The sequence below is a fragment of the Polypterus senegalus genome, chromosome 5 (assembly GCF_016835505.1).
Source record: "Polypterus senegalus isolate Bchr_013 chromosome 5, ASM1683550v1, whole genome shotgun sequence".
Classification (NCBI taxonomy): Eukaryota; Metazoa; Chordata; class Cladistia; order Polypteriformes; family Polypteridae; genus Polypterus; species Polypterus senegalus.
In genome coordinates this window covers 107,851,683-107,872,899 of record NC_053158.1, presented here as the reverse complement: position 1 = coordinate 107,872,899, position 21,217 = coordinate 107,851,683, and the positions used below count along the sequence as shown (strand labels likewise).

The 21,217-nt window shown below is 35.4% G+C and overlaps 1 protein-coding gene across 1 annotated transcript in view; it reads right to left on the bottom strand.

The window, feature by feature from the left end:
• LOC120529425 (collagen alpha-1(XXI) chain-like) overlaps positions 1 to 21,217 on the bottom strand; it is a 260,096-nt gene that overhangs the window by 126,686 nt on the left and 112,193 nt on the right. The window contains exons 6-10 of the mRNA XM_039753207.1: positions 17,559 to 17,732; positions 12,867 to 12,944; positions 5,077 to 5,088; positions 4,894 to 4,977; positions 1,601 to 1,654 (exon numbers count right to left, since the gene is read on the bottom strand). Of these exons, the coding sequence (XP_039609141.1) occupies positions 1,601 to 1,654; positions 4,894 to 4,977; positions 5,077 to 5,088; positions 12,867 to 12,944; positions 17,559 to 17,732 (402 nt within the window). The remainder of the gene's footprint in view (positions 1 to 1,600; positions 1,655 to 4,893; positions 4,978 to 5,076; positions 5,089 to 12,866; positions 12,945 to 17,558; positions 17,733 to 21,217) is intronic.

The window sequence follows — 21,217 nt, the reverse complement described above, 5'->3', positions numbered from 1 at the left end:
TGTTAGGTTGGTAATTGTAGTACGTGGTTGGGCCGCTAGTCGATCTAGTTACACTCCTCACAAGTCAGTCTGCCAAGTGTCATCAGTCTGGAAGGTTGTGCTTGTGTCCAGTGAATTTTTTTGTAAAAGTAGTTTTGTGCAAGCGTCGTTTTTTTACGATGGCCGATTATCGTGAGCAACGCGCGGCAGTGAAATTTTGTTTTCTTCTTGAAAAAAGTGTTAAAGAAACTATTGATATTGAAACGGTATGACAACCCTGAACCACCCACCCTACTCAACAGATTTAGCTCCGTGTGATCTCTTTTTGTTCCCTCGGATGAAAAAAGACTTGAAAGAAAGGCGTTTTGCTGACGTCGAAGACGTAAAACAAGAAACGACCAGAGCATTAATGGTCATTACTTCAGACGAATTTAAAAAATGTTTCGAACAATGGAACAAACGGTTAGATAAGTGTATTTCCGCCAGTGGAGAGTACTTTGAAGGAGACTAATTGTAGTTTGTACAGAAAATTTAATTAAACAGGTTTTAAAAATGTTTCCGATTATTTTTGGGTCCCCCTCGTATGTGTATATGTATATATATGTTTATGTGTGTGTGTGTGTGTGTGTATATATATATATATATATATATATATATATATATATATATAGTGAAGGACTGCCGGCTTCATACTCTGGTACCCACCACCCCCAGGCCGCCAGGAGGAGCTCTCCGACAGCAGGATCGTGCCCGATTTCCAGCAGGGCATCATGGACCTTGGAGTGTTTATACACAGCCCTGCTGGATACCTTGGGGGCCGCTGGGAGTCGCTGTAGGGGGGCTCGTGGGCTCATCTGTGCCCTATAACCCGGGAGTACGTCACGTGACAGGAAGAAACGCCGAAACGAAGAAAAGGACTGTTTACCCTGACCCGGAAGGAATAAGGAACTGTGGACTGATTGGGCAGGAACACCTCTGGGTCAGGGTGTATAAAAGGACTCTGGGAAAACCCAGACGGTGAGCTGAGCTGGGAGGTAGGAGGGCGAAGTGTCTGGGCGAGGAGGAGAGATTATTGTGTTTATTTGGTTGTTAATTAAATATATGAGTAGTGTGGAGGGTGCTTGGTGCACTGTGCAAAAGAAGAATAAAGATTATTGGACTTTTATCCAGTGTCTTGCGTGGTACTTGAGGGTTCAACGGAGCACTAGCGCCCCCTACTGCCACAATATATATATATATATATATATATATATATATGACAGCAACACTCATAACAGTAACAAAACAATTACATTGACAATCATGTTATGTTTTTTTTTAAATGTTTCCTTTTCTTTTTCATAACTTCTTTAACACACTACTTCTCTGCTGCGAAGCGCGGGTATTTTGCTAGTATATATATATATATACACACTTGCACACACACTGTATATACGGTTTATACACAGAACTGTGTGAAAGTTTAGGGAGTAAAACAGGAATGCTTTGAAAACTAATACCATAAATAATAATTTTATTAATCAATAAACTTCCTGAAAGTGCTTTCATAAGTTTCCCCATTATTTACCTGACAGCTATTGCTTTCATTCAACTAATTTTTTATAAAAGTTTCAGTACTCACAGGCTTACCATCAGCTCCAGGATGACCCAGTATCCCTTGTTCACCTTTCAGTCCCTTTACATGTAGAAAAAAAATGTCTTGTGTTAGATATGTTATATGAGCAATGGATTAAAATAGTTGCCCTACAACCAATATACCTACTGCTTGGCTAACTATACTACTTATCGTCCTGGTGCACGTTCCAGACTTGAAACAATTTGGCAAAACTATTACATGCAATCATATACATCGTGTTTATTAAATTTGTCAATTTACCCACCTATGAAGACATATGCTCTTGAAGCTCCATTAATATTTTTTAAGTATTAAAGGACAATAAACTGGAGAAGCTTATGATGAAAAACCTATAGCAGAGAAAGTTCAGTGCAAAAACAGTGGTAATATACAGCAGCAGATGCACTTGAGTTTTATTGTTCATGAGATTTTATTCAGAGTACATGACAATAAATTGCACCATAACCAAAAGAAAGCTGAAAATCATTGAAAAACACAAAAAGTAATAACTTAATACTCTTTCTAGCACAAAATAAAATTTTCAGGTAGGCTGTAAACAAAGAAACATACATTTTAAAACATTATCTTCGGAAAATAAAACATTATACCACAACCTCTAAAAATGGGAAATATACAACAAGAGAAAAAGGCACAACTATGCGCTCTTCGTGCAGACTTACAGAAATAACAAGTAAGAATGGCTCACTTATGCATACACACAAAGAAAACTGGCTAGTTTCAGTACATTTTCCAAAAGCATCACAGGTACAGAGTAGACCACTTCATAAGTACTATCATTTATTGATTAAGCTCTCATTCAGGTACATCAAATACAAACATATTCTTTAAATTCACTCAGCCCGTTTGAGTGTACAAATGAGTAGGTTCTGTGATTGACTTGTAGCCTTTTTTTTTTTTTTTTTTTTTGCTTCTTGTGGGGTTTCTGGGGGCCTCATGGGTCAGACAATAGTAAGGCATTATTAGCATTTTGCATTAAATTATATACAAGTTAATATCATTTTTTTACTGTTTAAATTGATGTGCGTCATGTTTCCATTTTGTAGCTTCAACACTATGTGACTATGTTTCTAAGATGTGCTGCACTGTGGCTATGGACTGCCCCTCAAAAAGCACAATACTTTAAGTCACGGAGTCTCTGTTTATAACCATGTACCAAATGAATGCAGAATCTAAGATCTGCATCTAGTTTTGGTGTCAAAAAATTTAATTTTGTTGTCAGTTTTGCATTTAGGTTTTGTGACAGTACATGTTTTGTAACCAATTCTAGCTGATTGTCTTTTTTGGTTATATTTACAGTTTAACGACTCAGTTTTTACAGTTATTTCTCTGACTTCTGATATCAATCCTTGCTACAGTTTTTCAGAACAAATGTACACCTCCCAGTTTCACTGCCTCATCCCTGTGACTGGCAACTTTCTTGGAACCAGGCAATTCTTGGGAGTCGGCTAGAACTAAAAAAACAGGTGGCTGTTGAGTATGCTTCGTTCAGTAGAGTATCCTGGATAAAGCAACTGATGCAATGCAACTATTTTACTAAAACATATTTAAAATTGATATTATTTAAAACCGCAAAAGAAATTGTCCTTTCAAGTAGCTCTGGCACAGAAGTTAAATTTTTACTGCCTTAATTATATTGTTTTAGTGGCATATTTGGGGTGGAAATGATAAAAAAAATGTTTAAATATGTTATATTTCCTAATGTGTATTTCATATTTAAATACTAGCTTTAAAAGAACTTGTAATATTAGGTTGCTATTTAGATAATTTAATTAAAGCTTACAGCTTAAAGCTTGCACCTAATGCTACAGGAATAAATCCTGCAAACCTGTGACCCTGAATTGGAGTAAGCAATTTTATTTCATATTATTAAGCAGTAAATCTACATTAAGGTTTGCATTTAAATAAAAAAAAAATCAGAGGATGTGGTCATTGTTTCAAATTTTAGTCTTTTTGCTTAAAGTGTAAGATTGTTAATTTGAAAAAGCGACGTAGCTATGGAATACAATCTTCATTTACTTAAAGTGCACTGAATTGATTCCATCCTGCAATTTATTTTATAATCTAATTTTAATTTAATACTGTAAAACAGCAAAAGAAAATAAACTACTTAAACAGGCCTAAACTACCAGAGCTGGCTCCTGTATGCAATCCGCATACACAACAAAATGTTAGATTTTCCAACTTCTAACAATGTTCTGCCATCTTAAAAGCTTCTCTGAATGTTAAACTCCTCCAAACTATCTTCCTGCATCCCACAATGAATTAAAAACAGAGAGCTTAAAGTCATTTACTCTGAAGGTGCCTGGGTATGTCACATCTATCTGTTCATCTTCTGTTTTATGTTTTTTGCTACAATATTCAGGACAGCTTATTTCTTTATTAAATTACTAAAATATCCATCCTTGTATTTTTGATTCAAATAAAAGAAAAATAACTATTACCAGTTACTGAGATTCATCCTGTGTGATGTAATCTCAAATGTCTTGTCAATGTCTTGTGTTTTAGTGCCAAACATCATCACTTTGGTTCCATCAAACTTTTTCTTAGCACATGTTGCAGTTTGTATATCTCTAATCCTCATAAACGTCTAACATACTTTCTCACAGTTGATGTATTGTAGTGGTGGAGGGTTCTGTTGGAGTTTTCAGCTCCACACATTAACTTCCCACCAGGTTTTGTACTCTGAGCTTACGTGGATCACTCCAATTACAAGACAGTGACATTACTGCACAGATGAACAAGTACACCTCTCTGCAGCTTGCGGAATGAGGCTTTGCTAAACATGTGTCAAATTAAGTATTAAACTCTGCCCATAATCTACAGATGTCACGCCACATTTCTCAAGCTGTTAGTGATATTTGTCAGGTTACTGTGACTGTTAGTTACACTATATCTATACCTGCATTGGCAATTACTTTCTTCAGCTAAAGGAGTCTTTTTTTACAATTTCTGTCACAACCTTGCACAGCGACCAATTGTTACACTATTTTTAACTTTGCTTTACAAAATAAAGGAAATCCAGGAAGTACAGAATGCATGGCAGTAGTTTACATTTTAATCATAAAACTGACTAGTGATTGGCAAGTTACACACAATTTGCCATTTTCGCATAAAAAGCAAAAACCGGCCAGTTGTATTCACTGCAGAAAAACTGGTGCTTCACTAAAGGGAAGGCCAAAACTGGTTGACCCTGGTCGCTAAAGGCTCCGTCAATTAAGTTTTGAACGATTATGACCCATAACTTATTAGTATTCCATTCGTATGAAAATAATGCTTACCTTTGGACCCAAAAGACCTGGTGTTCCTGGTTGTCCTGCTGGACAATTACACTGGGAAACAGAGAGGGATCTCTCCAGTGGGCACTGCTCAATAAAAAAGAAATATCCTCAAATGTAAAAAAAAAAAAAGTTTAAAAAATAAATGTCTTTAATACTAATAATAGTTATTAAATGTATTCTTACCCTTTTATCATCCTGAAAAAAAAGAATGAAAAAGGAATTTAGTTACTTTTTTATATTCTGGTAAGTATGGTTTTAGGTAATATATTTATGTGAAAAGTGACAGGCAGCAGTGACCAAGCAGCAAAAACATTCATACATACGTACATACATACATAAATAAACATATGAAAACATTTTTGTAATTTATGTTTACTAATTTAGGATTCTATTATGACTACTTTAAGGCTGAGAGATGATAAAAGTTTTCTTTAACACTCAAAAAAGAAATTTTAGCAATGTTACCTCACAATATTTGTGGGTAGAGCTAGATTTTAAAATCAAATGTAGAGAGATGAACTCTTGAGTGGTGTGAAAAAAGAATACTAATCCTGTGTATCTAAAGAAGAATTATGATTCCTAAAAATGTCTATTGCATTATAGAACATTTTCAATGCGTGTTATCTCACAATATTTTATTGATATATTTTGCCAGGCATCTGTGTGCTCCCTTTAAAGTGTTGACTAGCAGTGAACATCTGTAACATAGCAGGCTTTAAAGGTTTTATTAAGAAAAAAATTCAAACATTGTAAGTGAACAATACAAAGAGGTGATAAACAGTCAGTCAACTTTTACAAGTAAGTAGATAAGCTATAATAAGTTCATAAACTTTTTTCTATTAAGATTTGAATGTTAACACTGACTGAAAAGAAGGAACCCCACAGCTAAAAGAGCATTCATGAGCGATCTGCATTTAATATCAGTTTTGATTTTGTTAAATTTTTTTAGTGGGTTTATTGTTTGTATTATGTGGCAGTTCATGTTGAAGGATAGCACATACATTTAGCTACATCTGATAACAGAATGCAAGTTGAAATTGGACAATTTACAATTTAAAGTAAAATTTGTACTGATATATTTTTAGGAAGATTAAACTACAGCATTTCTAGTTCTCTACTGAAGTTATATGTAGATTTGTTTGTTTATTTATTTATTTCAATAGTTTATTGTGACTGCAAGTGATGAAAAGTAATCTATTTTAACAAAATTCAGAGAGATGATAAATAATTATCAAGTTCCATTGCTGCCACTGCTGCATCATAACTGCAAGGAAATGGACTCGACTTCTAGGCTGGTAACTGGCTTCACCTAAATCGCCCACTCTGTGAGATTAGCATACAGCACAGCTGTTACCCAAGACAGACACAAAACAATGGTAGTTTTTATAGAGCAATTAACAATCTTCTGTTATGCAGCCTTTAACTCACAGCATGCCTTTTTTGATCCCATCTGGTTAGTTTTATCACTTACAGATGAAGGCAAAAATGCACTGAAGCGTGTATGAATACAGTATAAATACATTCTACATCCACGCATAACTCCAAACATGTACAGTACAGTAAGCATATTTGATAATTAACTCAGCTAACAACTGTTTGGTGTCCTCTCCCTCTGTTTACATGTACACTCTATTTTTTTATAAACCTAATTGTCCGCACACGCATGCTCCTCTCATCCTTGTGCTGCAATAAGTAGTTTCAAAAGATGCACGGATAAAGAAAAAGCTCTCATTCATGAATTAAATGCAAGTTATATATGAACAAGAAGAGCTGACTTCTTGTACAGCTAGGTACTGTAACATCAGATAATATCTGAACACTTGATATCAAAAATATTGTACATAATGCTTTAGTGTACTAGTAAGTGATGTAACATTAGCTAGTATACTTGAAGTTGGACACATTTAGATTTCTAAAAACAACTGTAACTGCAGCATGAACTGTTGCTTCATGCTTTTGGTTTTTTTTTTCTGTGCTCCTGACTGGTGATTTGAATCTGTCTCTCTGCTCATTAATGGAAAATCATCAAAACAGGTGGCCATAAACAACATTAATTTGATGATTTATGAAACAGCTCCATTAAACTTCAGTTATGTTACATGATACATCAGATTACAGTATAGTTAAGATTAGGGTTGTGGAAGGAGTTAACTAATTCAAGTGGTGCTCCTGAAATGCTCAGGACTGTGAACCCCCAACTGGCCCTCCCATATTGGTCCTCTGATCACAGGCCCCAAATGCAGCTCTAAGTAGATGTCCCTAAAACTACAGTTAAGGTTAACAGAAAAATAATAACAGTCCTAAAGGTAAACACAGCTTTTCCACAATCTCTGGAGCAAAACCTATTGGCAGCACTGAAACTTGAAAAAATTTTAAATTAGGATGACAGCCACAATACCTATTTTTAATGCAGCAAGAGGCCAGAAAATGAGTCCCAGTATTATATTTGTAATGAACTAGGAGTTCCTAGCAGTAAAGAGTTCCAAGGCACATTGTCCCAATTGTGCCCTCTAAAGGAGGAACTGTCAAACCCAGCTAGTAACAAAGGCAAACACAAAATTGTTATATATAAAAATATTTATTCTTCACAAAAAAGCTATGCAATAGTGGGAATCTCCATATAGCACAAAAAGACAAAAAGGCATTGTCAGCAATGTAAAAAAAAGTCCCAATATGAAGTCCTAAGTACAGAACAATTGGAACAAAAACTCCAGTAAACCACTAAGCATACAAAAAGCACAAGAACTCATATAAGAGAAAAGTAAAACATGCTTAAAAATACTGAGTTTCAGAAAATACTAAATTATTTATTTATGTATTATTCAGCAAACGTGTGTCAAGAAACACTATTCAGGCAGCAAAATGTTTATAAAATGCCTCACTGTAATTGTGACTGCCAGGTCAGAAATTTTCTTTCTTTTTAAAATTTTCTTTCTTTTTAGTCATTCTGGTGTGTGTATATATATTATCTGTTTAAGTATTTAAACAGATCTGTCTATCTACATAAAGAAGTGTCTTGAGCCATCATTGTATGTTAAATTAAAAAATGGCAATCTTTTTTGTTTGCAGCTATAGGTGGAGCCCTCATGTTTCTTCTTCAAAGCATAATTGCAGACTAAAGAACTCTATCAGAAATGCTTCCTTTATCAGTTATGATTATTTACATAACATATTTCAATATACTTTAATTTTCAACAATCAGCATTAGATAAATAGTATACTCCAGAAACACATATCTGAATTAAGTTATTATGTAAAGTCCCTCACATAGATTTCTCATATGTAAACTATCATCACAGAACAAAGTTAAATGGTATATATGATTTAATTTTCTAATATAAAATGTGCTGATAAGAATGAAGTGTGGATGTCCTAGTTTAACAGGCAGGCAGTTTAAAGTGCTTTTCTTCTTTTCCCTCCCATGTGCCACTCCTAAGCACATTTGATATGAACACAGAGGGAATGTGGGACTCCCTTGTCTTTATGAGCTGAGAAGAGGCAGGTGAAGCTCCACAGGAGCAGGTGAGATACTGCTGGAGGGAGGGTGGAGCCGTGTGCACTGAAGGACCTTAAAAGGAGGCACGATAAGCAGTGCCCCAGTTCAGACCTGATAAATGGAAGAAGGCAGCTAGGAAGATCAACATCTTCTGGATTTAGCACCTGGAGTTGATTATGACCCTTTCTTAAAGATATACATTATTTTTGCTGATTTTTCCAGTAACTTTCAATATATGTAAAAGTTCTGTTATGAACATCAGCAGTAGCATAATTCATTAGTAATCTGATGCCATCCTGCGTTTAGTAGTAAAATTCAGTATCTCTTATATTAGTCTCTTTTTACTTTCTGTTGTTTTCTTTTTTTTATCTTTCAAATGCAGGGGAAGATATGAATTACATGTGAATAATTACAATACTGTATTAATAATTTCATTCCATTTAATAACTCATGTTTTAGTAATATAAAGTAGACTAGACTCCAGATGTCTGTTTACTGTTTTTAGAGGCAATCAGTGTGTTGTGGGCTTGCCTTGATATGTAGCATTTCAGAAATTATTGATCTTGGCCTTTCTTGAGGCTGCAAGATATTTTTTTAGAGAACAAGTCATGGTTAACTTACTCTGTGCCTCACCTATTATTCTAAGACTTTATTAGCTGCATAACTGGTTTCAGGCCTAGGCAGCTGAAACTTTGCACATATTCCAGAATATAAAGAACATATACAGAAAAGAATATAAAAAGATGCAATCTGTCTTTTTCTGTCTCAGAAAATACTGTGAAATACAGGACCATATAACATTGATCACTCATTACATTTTGTAGAGTTAAAGGTGAAGAAGGATTTCAATCATGAACTCAAGAAGACAAAAATGTCAGTCTATAGTAAGAATAAGACCAGAAATCATGGAATTTTAAGACTATAGGATCCTGAAGTGCCTCACAGTGTGTCCTGAGTCCTCCCTACATTGAGTTTGCATGTGTCTGTGTGGGTTTTCTCCAGGTGCTCCAGTTTCCTCCCACCGTCCAGAGACATGCAGGTTAGGTGAACTGGTGATGCTACATTGGTCCTCCATTGGTGTGAAGGTGTGTGTGGCTGTTTGTCCTATGATGGACTGGCACTCTGTCTAGGTTTTGTTCCGGCTTTGCTCCCTATACTAGCTTGGATAGGCTCCTACCCCTCCACAATATGGCTGGGTTAAGTGGGTTGGAAAATGACATGACATGACATAACTAAACCCTGCTTTAGGCATATCCTGAACAGCTGCAAATGCAATAGCTGCCTTGATAATTTCACACTTTGTCAAGAACCTATCTAACCAATAGAGGTTTCTCCAACCATATTACAGGCAATACATCTTTTTTGCCAGTAAATCAGTGCTCTGTTGTGTTATAAAAATGCAAGCCACAAGGACAGGAATAAAATACTGGAAAAACGAAGATCTTGCTTTGGAGTAAGGCAAAAAGGTATTAACTCCTATTATTATGCTCCACTAATACAACTCGCAGTTGGTGACCTATTCATTGTAGCTGATGAAGTTTTATTAAAATCATCATTACACAAACTTATACAGTAATCCCTCCTCGATCGCGGGGGTTGCGTTCCAGAACCCCCCGCGATAGGTGAAAATCCATGAAGTAGAAACCATATGTTTGTATGGTTATTTTTATATATTTTAAGCCCTTATAAACTCTCCCACACTGTTAACATTATTAGAGCCCTCTAGACATGAAATAACACCCTTTAGTCAAAAGTTTAAACTGTGCTCCATGACAAGACTGAGATGACAGTTCTTTCTCACAATTAAAAGAATGCAAACATATTTTCTCTTCAAAGGAATGTGTGTCAGGAGCAGAGAATGTCAGAGAGAGAGAGCGCGAGAGAAAAGCAAAAGGTCAAAAAATCAATACGTGCTTTTGGGCTTTTAAGTATGCACACCGCAATAAAGCGGACGCAAAGAAGGGAGCGATGTGAAGGTAGTCTTTCAGCATTTTTTAGAGTAGTGTCCATATCCTCTGTGCAAACAGCCCCTCTGTTCACACCCCCTCCATCAGGCGCAGAGAATGTCAGAGAGAGTAAGAGAGCCTGAGAAAAGCAAACAATCAAGCACCGCACGGGAAGCACATTGTATATCATTGAGGAGTTTTATTTAATACGTAATACATGCTCTGATTGGGTAGCTTCTAAGCCATCCGCCAATAGCGCCCCTTGTATGAAATCAACTGGGCAAACAAACTGAGGAAGCATGTACCATACATTAAAAGACCCATTGTCTGCAGAAATCCGCGAATCATGATATATATTTAGATATGCTTACATTTAAAATCCACGATGGTGTGAAGCTGCGAAAGTCGAAGCGCGATATAGCGAGGGATCACTGTACATTCATTGAGATCAATATATCTCAAAAAACATCCATGGGATTTGGGAAACTCTTAAAACAATTTTGAGGGAACAAATTATTTCATATGTCTAGCATAAAAATAATTTAAAAACTAGAAAGTCAACAGAAAAAGACAAAACTAATTCTATGGTCGCACTATTCTCATTACAGTATGAGCAAGGAGATGTGGCTAAAACAATTTTTAAAATGAATACATAAAAAGGCAGTATGGAATGAAATCATTGAGATTAACAGTTGGAACAAGAGCTAGTGAGCACAAAGAAATAACTAAACATTTAATAATAACATATGACTTGTTATGCAGAAGTATAAAGAAAGTAATGATTTCCAGGATAAAGTAGAAATGCCACTGTTTGATGCACTATGCAGAGAGGAAACAAATAAAGCATCCGGGCTCTCTGAAATCCAAGATGCTATAAATACTTACAGAGTGGGAGAGATGCAGTTCCAGAAGGTTATTGAGTGTGTCTGTATATAAATCTATCAATTAAATTGGATCAATTAATGTTAACAATATAAAAGGAAATGAGATTCACCAGCCCTCCACCCTCACCCCTTGAGGCTCAGTAATGATCCTTTCATTGTTTCACCTATATAAACCTTGTTATGATTTTACTTCATCTGTGGTCAAGTTTGACACTCTTGACACTCCGCCAGAGGCCATGAGCATCCAATCTGTTCTAGCAAAAGACAGTGCAGGGACTTAAGCAGTGCAAGCTCAAAAACTAAAGGCCTGTTTATACTTGGTGAGTCCAAGTCACCACAAGGGTCCTCTAGGGTAAACGTGATGTACATTTTGTCATCAGTTCAGGTGTTTAGACCCTCGTGTTGGCGACAACATGTCTCCAGAATTTTTTAACAGCCTAGCCCTGTGCATGCCCTAGACAAGAAAACATACATTAATTGGAGGAACAATTGTGTGATGTTTTGCTACCTGTACCTACACAATCCAACATTAAAAGCAAACAGCAATGGCAAAATGTCCACAAATTCATGGCGAGAAATTGCCCAGAAACTGGGCAAATATGACAGTTTGTGCAGAGAGTAATGGAAATATCTGTGAGATCAATATGCAAAGGCAAACAAAAAACTTTAGGGGAAAAGCCAGAGGATTCTTCAACTGCACAATGCCACACACCGAACACTTAAACTATAAACAGACCAGGGTACGCATCCTCTGTGTGCAACTACATCTTCATCTGCCTGTGACCGAATATACACAGGCCTTAAGAGGGAGTGTAAAGTGCTATCTCTCTACAAGAAAATAAAAACCTTAGATCTTTTGAAAAGTGTCATGTAGCTTGCCAAAGTGGGCCGTAAAGTTGGTAAGAACAAGTCAAGCATTCACACAATAAAACAGAAAGAAGCTGAATTTTGTGGAAGTGTTAGTGCTGCTTATGCTATAAGTTATCTAGAGATTATTTAAGTATATGGAAGGATGTGCATAGGTTATATGAAAATACTATGCCATTTTATATACGGGACTTGAGCATCTCCTGGAACCAATATCCCGCAGATAGCAAGGGACGCTGTACTTTTGTTTGCCATGTCTTTATGAATGCTCATTACGTAATCCTCAATTTGTAAATGTTATATTTGTATTTTACCTGAGAACGTGTTAAGAGTTCTCTGTGCCTACAGTCAGTGAAGATTGCTATACAAAAACAAATTGAATTGAATTGAATACTTATTGTAGGTTTTTAGCTACAACTGGAAAACATGTTTGAGTTTGGAGACAGTTAGAAACTTAAAAAACATCATATAGTATAACTACATTGTTTATTTGACTAATTTTTGTAAATTATATTTGAAAATGCAGGTCATATGCTAATTGAACATTACATTATTTAATGTTGCTTTGAAATTAAAGGAAATTAATCACTGATATAATTTAGTGCATTTTTGATGACCTGTTCTATTTCTGACATATTATTACGTGCTTTAGCAGTTGCTACTGTTTATAAGGCAAAATATTAAAATTATATATTCATTTTTTAAGATGGGATTAGCATTCATTTACTCTAAATGACGGTCAATATTCAACAGCTTACTAAACATTTTAAAAATACTCACCACAGTATAGATCTCACATGCTGTCTCTCTTTCACTTTGCTGAGGATCACAGTAGAGTCTTAACTTTTGTATTTCTATCTGTAAAAAAGTGAAAAGTAAACATCTGAGTTAAACTGTTAGTGATAATGAATTAAGACTACTTGGTGAAACACAGACAGTAAACTAAGTTAACAACTGCAGTTCTGCATCACAAAGAAGAAAACAGGTGTATGTCCTTCTTCTTGTGTTATATATTAACTGTGCTAACCATCTAAGATGAGTTGAAGCCTAAGTAATCAATATAGATCTCATATTTTGTTACTTGTTGGATGGATTGTTCAATTTACACAATCCCTTTTAATCATGGCAGCCTTTTCCTCATCGGATAGAGCCATCCATTTTCACAGACTTTTTCTTAGGGTCGCTTGTCAAACTGAACACTCTTAGGCCGGGTTTACACTTCACGCGATGCGACACGTACTGCAGCGGACGCTCCTGCTACACAAGCGTGCGTACTTTATGTAAATCTGGAGGAATCCACCAGGTGGCAGTGTGAGATATTATCACGGTAAGAACATGTTCGGCTTTACTGTGTTGTGAATTGCCTGGAACACTCATTAAATTCCGATGACACCATACCACAATATCTCTGAAAAGGATGTTTAATGATTAAATCCATCAATCCAGGGATGTGTCCATTCCAGCTAGCATTTGGGCACAAGGTAGAAACAATCCCTGGATGAGGCAACAGTAAGGTTACCACCTCTCCAAGTTTGGCCTGGAGTCTCCAGGTTTCAGCCCTCAGGCTCCAGGCTCCGGGTCAAACGTCAGTTTCTCCAGGTGAAAAATTATTTAACACTCAACAAAGAAAATTCTGAAAACTCCCAGCTACCGATTTAGTTTAACTTTAACTACATTGTGTTTTGGATTTCTCACAATTCGTGGCAACGTTGTGTCGCGCGAAATTGCCAATCATTTCCCAATCTCTCTTCCTGGCGTTAAGACTTTTTCTTGTGAATCGCATGTCTTGCGTGTTTAGATTACTTAGTTTTCTGTTGTTTTTGAAAGTTGCTTTTGAACCATGAGCGATGATAGTGAATGTGATGGAAGCAGAAAAAACGACTCAAATGAGGTGATATCAGAGCGGCCAACTACATCTTCTGTGGATGCGATGCCTGCTAAGAAAAAGCGTAAATATTCCACTTCTTTTCAAGATTTTTGGAGGCACAATAATGATTACAAAAACTGTCTTGTTAAAGTGGATAATTTTACCGCAAAATTTATTCTTTGTAGTGTAAAATTCACCATAAAACATGAAGGTGAGAAGGCTATAAAAACGCATTTAAAAAGTAAAGAACATTCTACTGCCGTAACCGGCAGTGCTAAAAAATTAATTAGTGACTTCATTTTTTCTAAAAAACAGTAGTAACGAAGAAAGTCTTGTAACTATGATTGAAGTTGCCCAGGTTTATCATGGTATCAACCATCACCATAGTTACTTAAGTACAGATTGTGCCATAAAATTGAATTCTTACTTGTATCGAGATTCTGTGTTGGCGAGAAAAGTGCATTGTGGGAGAACAAAAGCAGAAGCCATCGCAGAGAACTGTCTAGCTACTAAAAGTATAGAGAATGTCTTGGATGAAATGAATGCCAATACAGAGTCGTCATTACCATACGCCATTTTGTTTGACGCTTCCAATAAAGGAAACCAAAACCTATTTCCAGTCACAGTAAGATATTTCAGCGTAAAAAATGGACTAGAAAATAACGATGAATCTTCCGCATCAATAACAACATGCATACTGACAACTTTAGAAAAGTGTTCACTTAAAATTTCAGACATAAGTTCATAGGTGGCATGGTGGCGCAGTGGGTAGTGCTGCTGCCTTGCAGTTAGGAGACCTGGGTTCACTTCCCAGGTCCTCCCTGCATGGAATTTGCATGTTCTCCCTGTGTTTGCGTGGGGTTCCTCCCACAGTCCAAAGACATGCAGATATATATATATATGATATAGCGGGTTGGATAATGGATGGATAAACTCTGAAAAGGACGATGAGGTACTATGAAATAACATGTGGCATTGGGTACAATAAATGTTTTTGGAACAACAAAGACATGCAGATCGCATTGGCGATCCTAAATTGTCTCTAGTGTGTGCGCCCTGCCCAGGGTTTGTTTCCTGCCTTGCGCCCTGTGTTGGCAGGGATTGGCTCCGGCAGACCCCCGTGACCCAGAAGTTAGGATATAGCGGGTTGGATGATGGATGGACATAAGTTGATATAGTGAACTATGGTCTCCATAATTCCGTTCACAAAAAACTTCTAGCTCGTAATACATAACGCAGGCAGAAATGCTGCTCTTTCATATGACGTGGAAAATTTGGTTTTGAAAATATACACAGAATTTTCTAACAGTGCCAAGAAATCTGAAGTACTAAAAGAGTGTTTTGAACACCTGGAAATGGACTACCAAAAAATGTTGCGCCATGTAACAAGATGTTTTTCTTTGTATGCCGCTCTTGATAGACTTTTACATTGTCAGCCAGCTGTCAAAAAATATTTTCTTGATCTAGGAGAAGAAAACTGCGATACAAATACTGTATCTGGAAGTTCATAAAAAAACAGGAGCATGGACTAGAAGATGACCTCAGTTCTGAGATTCTAGTCTCAGTGTGTTACATTTATTTTGTTCATCATTATATGAACATTTTAAATATTCACATTGCCAGACTAGAAAGCAATCACTTAACCAGCACTGAATTACATGAAATTATGTCCGATTTGAAAGAACAGATAATTCAAAGGCAAAATGATCAATTTTTTGGAAGCAAAGTACTGTACTAGCTGCCTTAAAGTACCTTCCAAAAAAGGAAAAACACATTTTTCTGACAAAGGCAAATTTAGTGTACAAAAAAACAGTCGACTATATAGCGAGGTATTATGATTTCCAAAAGAATCCCTTTCAGTATTTTGACTGTTTAAATTTAAAGCATAAAGCATCAGCTGTCAAAAAATACTGGACGCTAAAAATGCAGCAAAGGTAAATAACATCGATGAAGATGCATTATACGGCATTGTACAGTATGTCAGCATTTTGCTTCACCACATCAAACCATTCATCAAACATCGAAGCGCGCACATCGATCCCGTATGATCAGCAAAGCGGCTTTCTGTCACATGTAGATAGTATACAGAGACTCTGACGTCACATTCCAACTTTTAGAATACTACGCCCCCCGACTTTTTACTGGTACTGCAACTCGCATTTATTTCTGAGGACCTGCTTTAAGTCAAAGTGTTTTGCTGGGAAAATGAGGTGGTGGTTGGTACTGCATTGTCCTGGTTTAGTGACTCAAGCCCATATACGGGCATTGGTTTTCAGATGTTTGCATCAATTGATTTTAATTTTCATTAATCCATTGCCCATATTCTGAAGTTATCAGTCATTAGCATTACAGCAATTAACCTCGATCAAGTTTTTGCGGGTGCTGAACCCTACTTTTATAAACAATTTACTTAACTCTTTAAATATATTTTGTTATTTTGATGAATGATGATATGGGAGTACTGTACATGTATTTCTATCTGTAATTTCCAACTTTTCCTTAATCCTGCAACAACTGAAAATACAGCATGTGGTGCGCATTAGTTGAGGTACTGTATATGAGACAAATGTGAATTATTCACAGGCATTACACAATTTATGGCATAAAATATTTCCCTGTTATATTAGTTTATAATGTATGAGTATCCAGACAGCAAAAATAATTGGGTTACAATGATTTGTAATAGTACTAATTTCAAGTTATATAGAATGTCTCTAAGCCAACAAGAAAAGACAAGTGATGAAGAATTCTTCCACTTGCACAAAACTAGCCAGTAGGTTATTCAACTACACAAGATTTATATGATCTTTGATGAAAACCATTTGCTATAAACTCTGAACTGCGGTGGGCTGGCGCCTTGGATATGGATGGATATCTAGATCTATATCTATATATCTATATATATATATATCCAATGATATAGCGGGTTGGATAATGGATGGATAAATTCTGAAAAGGACGATGAGGTACTATGAAATAACATGTGGCAATAAATGTTTTTGGAACAACAACTAATGTGTATTTATTTCTTTTCTCCTGCACTAATAAAGCATCCTAAAGTGGCACATGTAACCTAATCAGATAAATGACTGGAATGTTTTGGGCTGAATGAGAGACAATTTATAATTAAAGAGCAAATTAATTAGTGACATTGTTCAGTATGAAGTAAAATATTACAAATATTTTTAAAGACTATTAATTATGCAAATGTTTTCTTGATTATTACACAAATACAGTTAGCTAAATAAAAAGAATATGCAATTATAAACAAATAAAACCAAAATATTTTAAAAATGAAAAATTGAGTAAATAAATGAATGAATGACAGCACATTTCCTACTTCTTAAAGTAGTTTCATTTTTGTAAAATACAAACTGCTAAAATTTGAAACAATGCAGCATAATGTATAGCTAATTGCTGGTGTGTCCCAATTGCTGATTATCCATTCATCCATTCCTGCTTTATCCAGTTTAGGGTCACAGGGGTTGGAGTATATTCAGAGAACACTGAGAACAAGGTAAGAGCAAATAAAGGACAAGGCACCAGTCCATCATAAGGCAATGATACACAATAAATTTTCATAAGTTTCAATTAAGTATACTTACAGGAATAGTTGTTTCTTTTTTTAGATGCTTAAATGCCTGCGTCTTGCCATTAATATAAATTGGGATGGGCTGTTCCAGTGGTTTCTGCTTAATATGGACATCATCCAGAAAACAAGTGATGTCTATATCCCTCACAAGTAGTTTAAGCTGATGCCATTCTTCATCAAAGAGTTTCTGTGAAGTAATGAAGTCAAGTTGTAAATCAAGCTGGAAAACATATACTTGTTAACAATGCAGCTCACATCAAAAATATGCCCAAATCAGAAAACAGATAAAGGTATAATTTAGAAATTCACCAGATATTCAAAATTTGATTTATCTCTGAAAATAATGTAATAGGCTCACAACATAGAAACATCTAGCTATCTATTTTTGATCCATTTAAACTGAAATTGTACTAATATAAGCTCTTCATAAAATAAACTTAGCAAAACTACTTTTATATTTTTTTAGCCTAAAGTCAACTGAGTCTGTGTTGTCCATTATAAAAGTTAACTACATAACTTGCAGAACTGGAAATGCAGCTTTCTATTTAGAAATAAAATCATAAAAAATAACATTCTGAAACTCATAATTCAATTCAGGGTCAGGCCCAAAGCCTATTCTGACAAATTTTTAGATGATGAGATGAAGGCAGGAGCCAACCCTGAATATAGCACCATTCCATTAGGGATCAATTTAGAATCACAGGAATCAAATTAGAATTTTAAATTACCTTGACACATGTTAAAATCCATTTAGTGAACAATCTATTACAAAAGAAGTCTTTGTACTGCTGTTGGTAAGAATTGCAGAGCGTACAATTATAACACCTGCATCTTGCCTTAAATTGAACTTATTGTAATTTTACAGGTCTTACAGCCAAGAAAACAACAGCTGCTTGAGTGAAACTTGTACAAGAAGTCTGTATGCATACTGTAGACAACACATAGGGCCAATAGATCATGGCAGAACTGCACACAATACATATTGCCTTCTTTATGGAAGTTTCTGGATAAAAACTGCCAAATTTGTTGGTGCTTTAAGGAGTTTAAGGTTTAAAAGGTTTCATATCTCAGCAAGTTTTTGACCATCAAACATTTTAGCAAGTTTTTGTTAATTAAAATTCAAAAACCAGAAATGGGATCAAAATTTCAAAAACTGGGAAGCCTCAAAGAAAATTGCAAAGGTAGTTATTTACCAGCAATTTTAGATACCCTGAAATGCCTGGTGTTGAGCTTTATACTATCACCTATATTATGCCAGATACGTCAAACCACCTAGTGAATTCTGGGTAATGTTACCAGGGACACAATCTCAAAATGGTGGTGCAACAAAAGGTTAAAAATGTTCTACTTTTTAATACATCATTATATGCAAAAATGTGCATCAAAATCCTTATTTTTTTATTCAGGAGAGACCAAGAAAAAAATTACTAAAGTGCACAAATCGCAACAGAGCACCCCATCAAGGATATGGTCTTTAAACACAACCTACTGGTTTATTTAGAAATTGACAATAGAATACAAGACAACAATGCAGGGTCACAAAGGTCAAAGGAATGCACCCAAGAACAATCCTCCAGACAGTAGCCCTTTCAATTCACAAGTTATTCAACAAATGAACAATGGCAGCAGGGGTTAAGAAACTCAATCCCAAAACCTTCAACACGTTCAACTGCACTAGCTGCCACATCAGTTGTAACCCAGACAAATATTCAGATAGGCTGGGTATAGTGGAAGAATTAAAATTAATATCTAAAAAATGAGGCTAGAGCCACACAGGTATTCTAATGTAAACAGTTTTAACGCAGAATGAATTTACATGTTTCTACACAATTCTAAAAGGGACAAATATTCATTCAAAGAATCATGATTACAATTAATCATACATCAGGGAAAGTTCTCAAAGTCACAAATTATCCATTCAGTTTGGTCTCAGGGTAATATCCAGATATACTGTAAGGTTGACAGTACCTCCTAAACTTTCACAAAAAATCACCAAACAGTGGCACAAATTGATGTCCCCTATCTGATATAATCGATGAAGGAAAACCACGTAAACACAAAAAAAATTTAAAATTGTGGTATTTTTTTCCCATTTCCTTATATTGTAATTTATGAGATGTTTGAAGTGTGCATATTTAGATCAGAATTTTTGTACTGACGTGCAAGAAGCAGATAATCTTTTTTTATGAAAAAGACCGGGAGATTCTTGTCAAAATTCATTCCGAGATTAATAATGAACCTAAATGCTAATCAAAAACCAGGAACAGGGGGAACATTTCAATAACTGGGATGTCTAAATCAAAAGGTAGCCTCAAATAAAGCCTCAGTGCTAGTTATTTATTTACAAATTCAAATACCCCGGAAATGCCAGGGTTAGCCTTCATACTGTCTGCTCTATGATGTCATCCCACATGGGGAATTCAGGTTAATGTTACCAACGATACATCAAAATGCAATTGTCTCAAAATGGTGGTGCCCGTAAGAGAACATAGATAGTATAGCAGCAAAATGATAAAAATGTCTAATTTTGTAATACAGCATTATGTGCAAAAAATAATGTGAAAATCAGAATCCTTGGTTCCTAAAACCCCCAATAATGACATGTAGATCAACATTACTCATGCAGGGGAGACCAAGAAAAACTAGTAAAATGCACAAATCACAATACCTACCTGCTTCTCTCTAGTGGAATTTCTGAAAAACAATCAATGTTATGTCAAGGTTGGACAGACTTATGACACAGGGAAAAGATTAAATGTGATTCAAACTTTGCAAGAATTTTGTTTCTCAACAAAATGAAAATGCTAATTACCTGGATTAATTATGTTAAAGAAAACATATGTTAAAGAAAATAGAATGTTAAAATTTACGAGACTGTTAGATAAGTTTTATCCAAAGCAAGGACAGATATGCATTCAATAATTGTTCTTACAATATTTATAAAAACAGTTATGGTTGTAAGTATAAATTTGACTATACATAAAGGTGGAGGAAAGCTTCAAAAACATGTATATGGAACAAGTATTTACAAAAGAAAGGAAAACCATTAAGAAAGTGCTATCAATTGATATTTAGCCTATACTGTATGCATTTCAAATTTTTGTCAGAAATGGTGCATCTGACTTATTTATATTTTTTGTTTCCTTGGCAGCATTTTCCAGTTTACACTGCAACATGTTCATTTGGCAGAGTGTGTTTGAGTATCAAACTTTTACAGATAAACTCTTGTCTCACTGTGATTAAGAATATTCAGTTTTGCTTTGCTCAGTTATTAATTCTCTCCTCTCAGTTACTGATTCACTTCTTTTGTCTTTTGACTCAAATTTTTAATTCTTGTTTTGGTTTTGATGCTCTGTTGTTTGGTTTTGGTATTCGCCCATTATGATTATCCCCGTCATTTTTTCCTTTATTATCTTTTGCAAGTCACTACACAAGTCAGGCCTCATTTGCAAAAATAATAATAGACATGAGGATAAAATTGAGCACACACAAAGAAGAAAGGCGATTTCAAATCCATATAGTACAACATATGAATGAATCTGAAAGTACATCCATAAGGACATAACTTTTAAAATAGTAAAAGTAGTAACTGTTAGTAATATATTTGTCTGAAATCTTTAACCAAAGGCACCTTACAAGTTTAGTATACAGTAAAAAAAACATTTTTTTTAA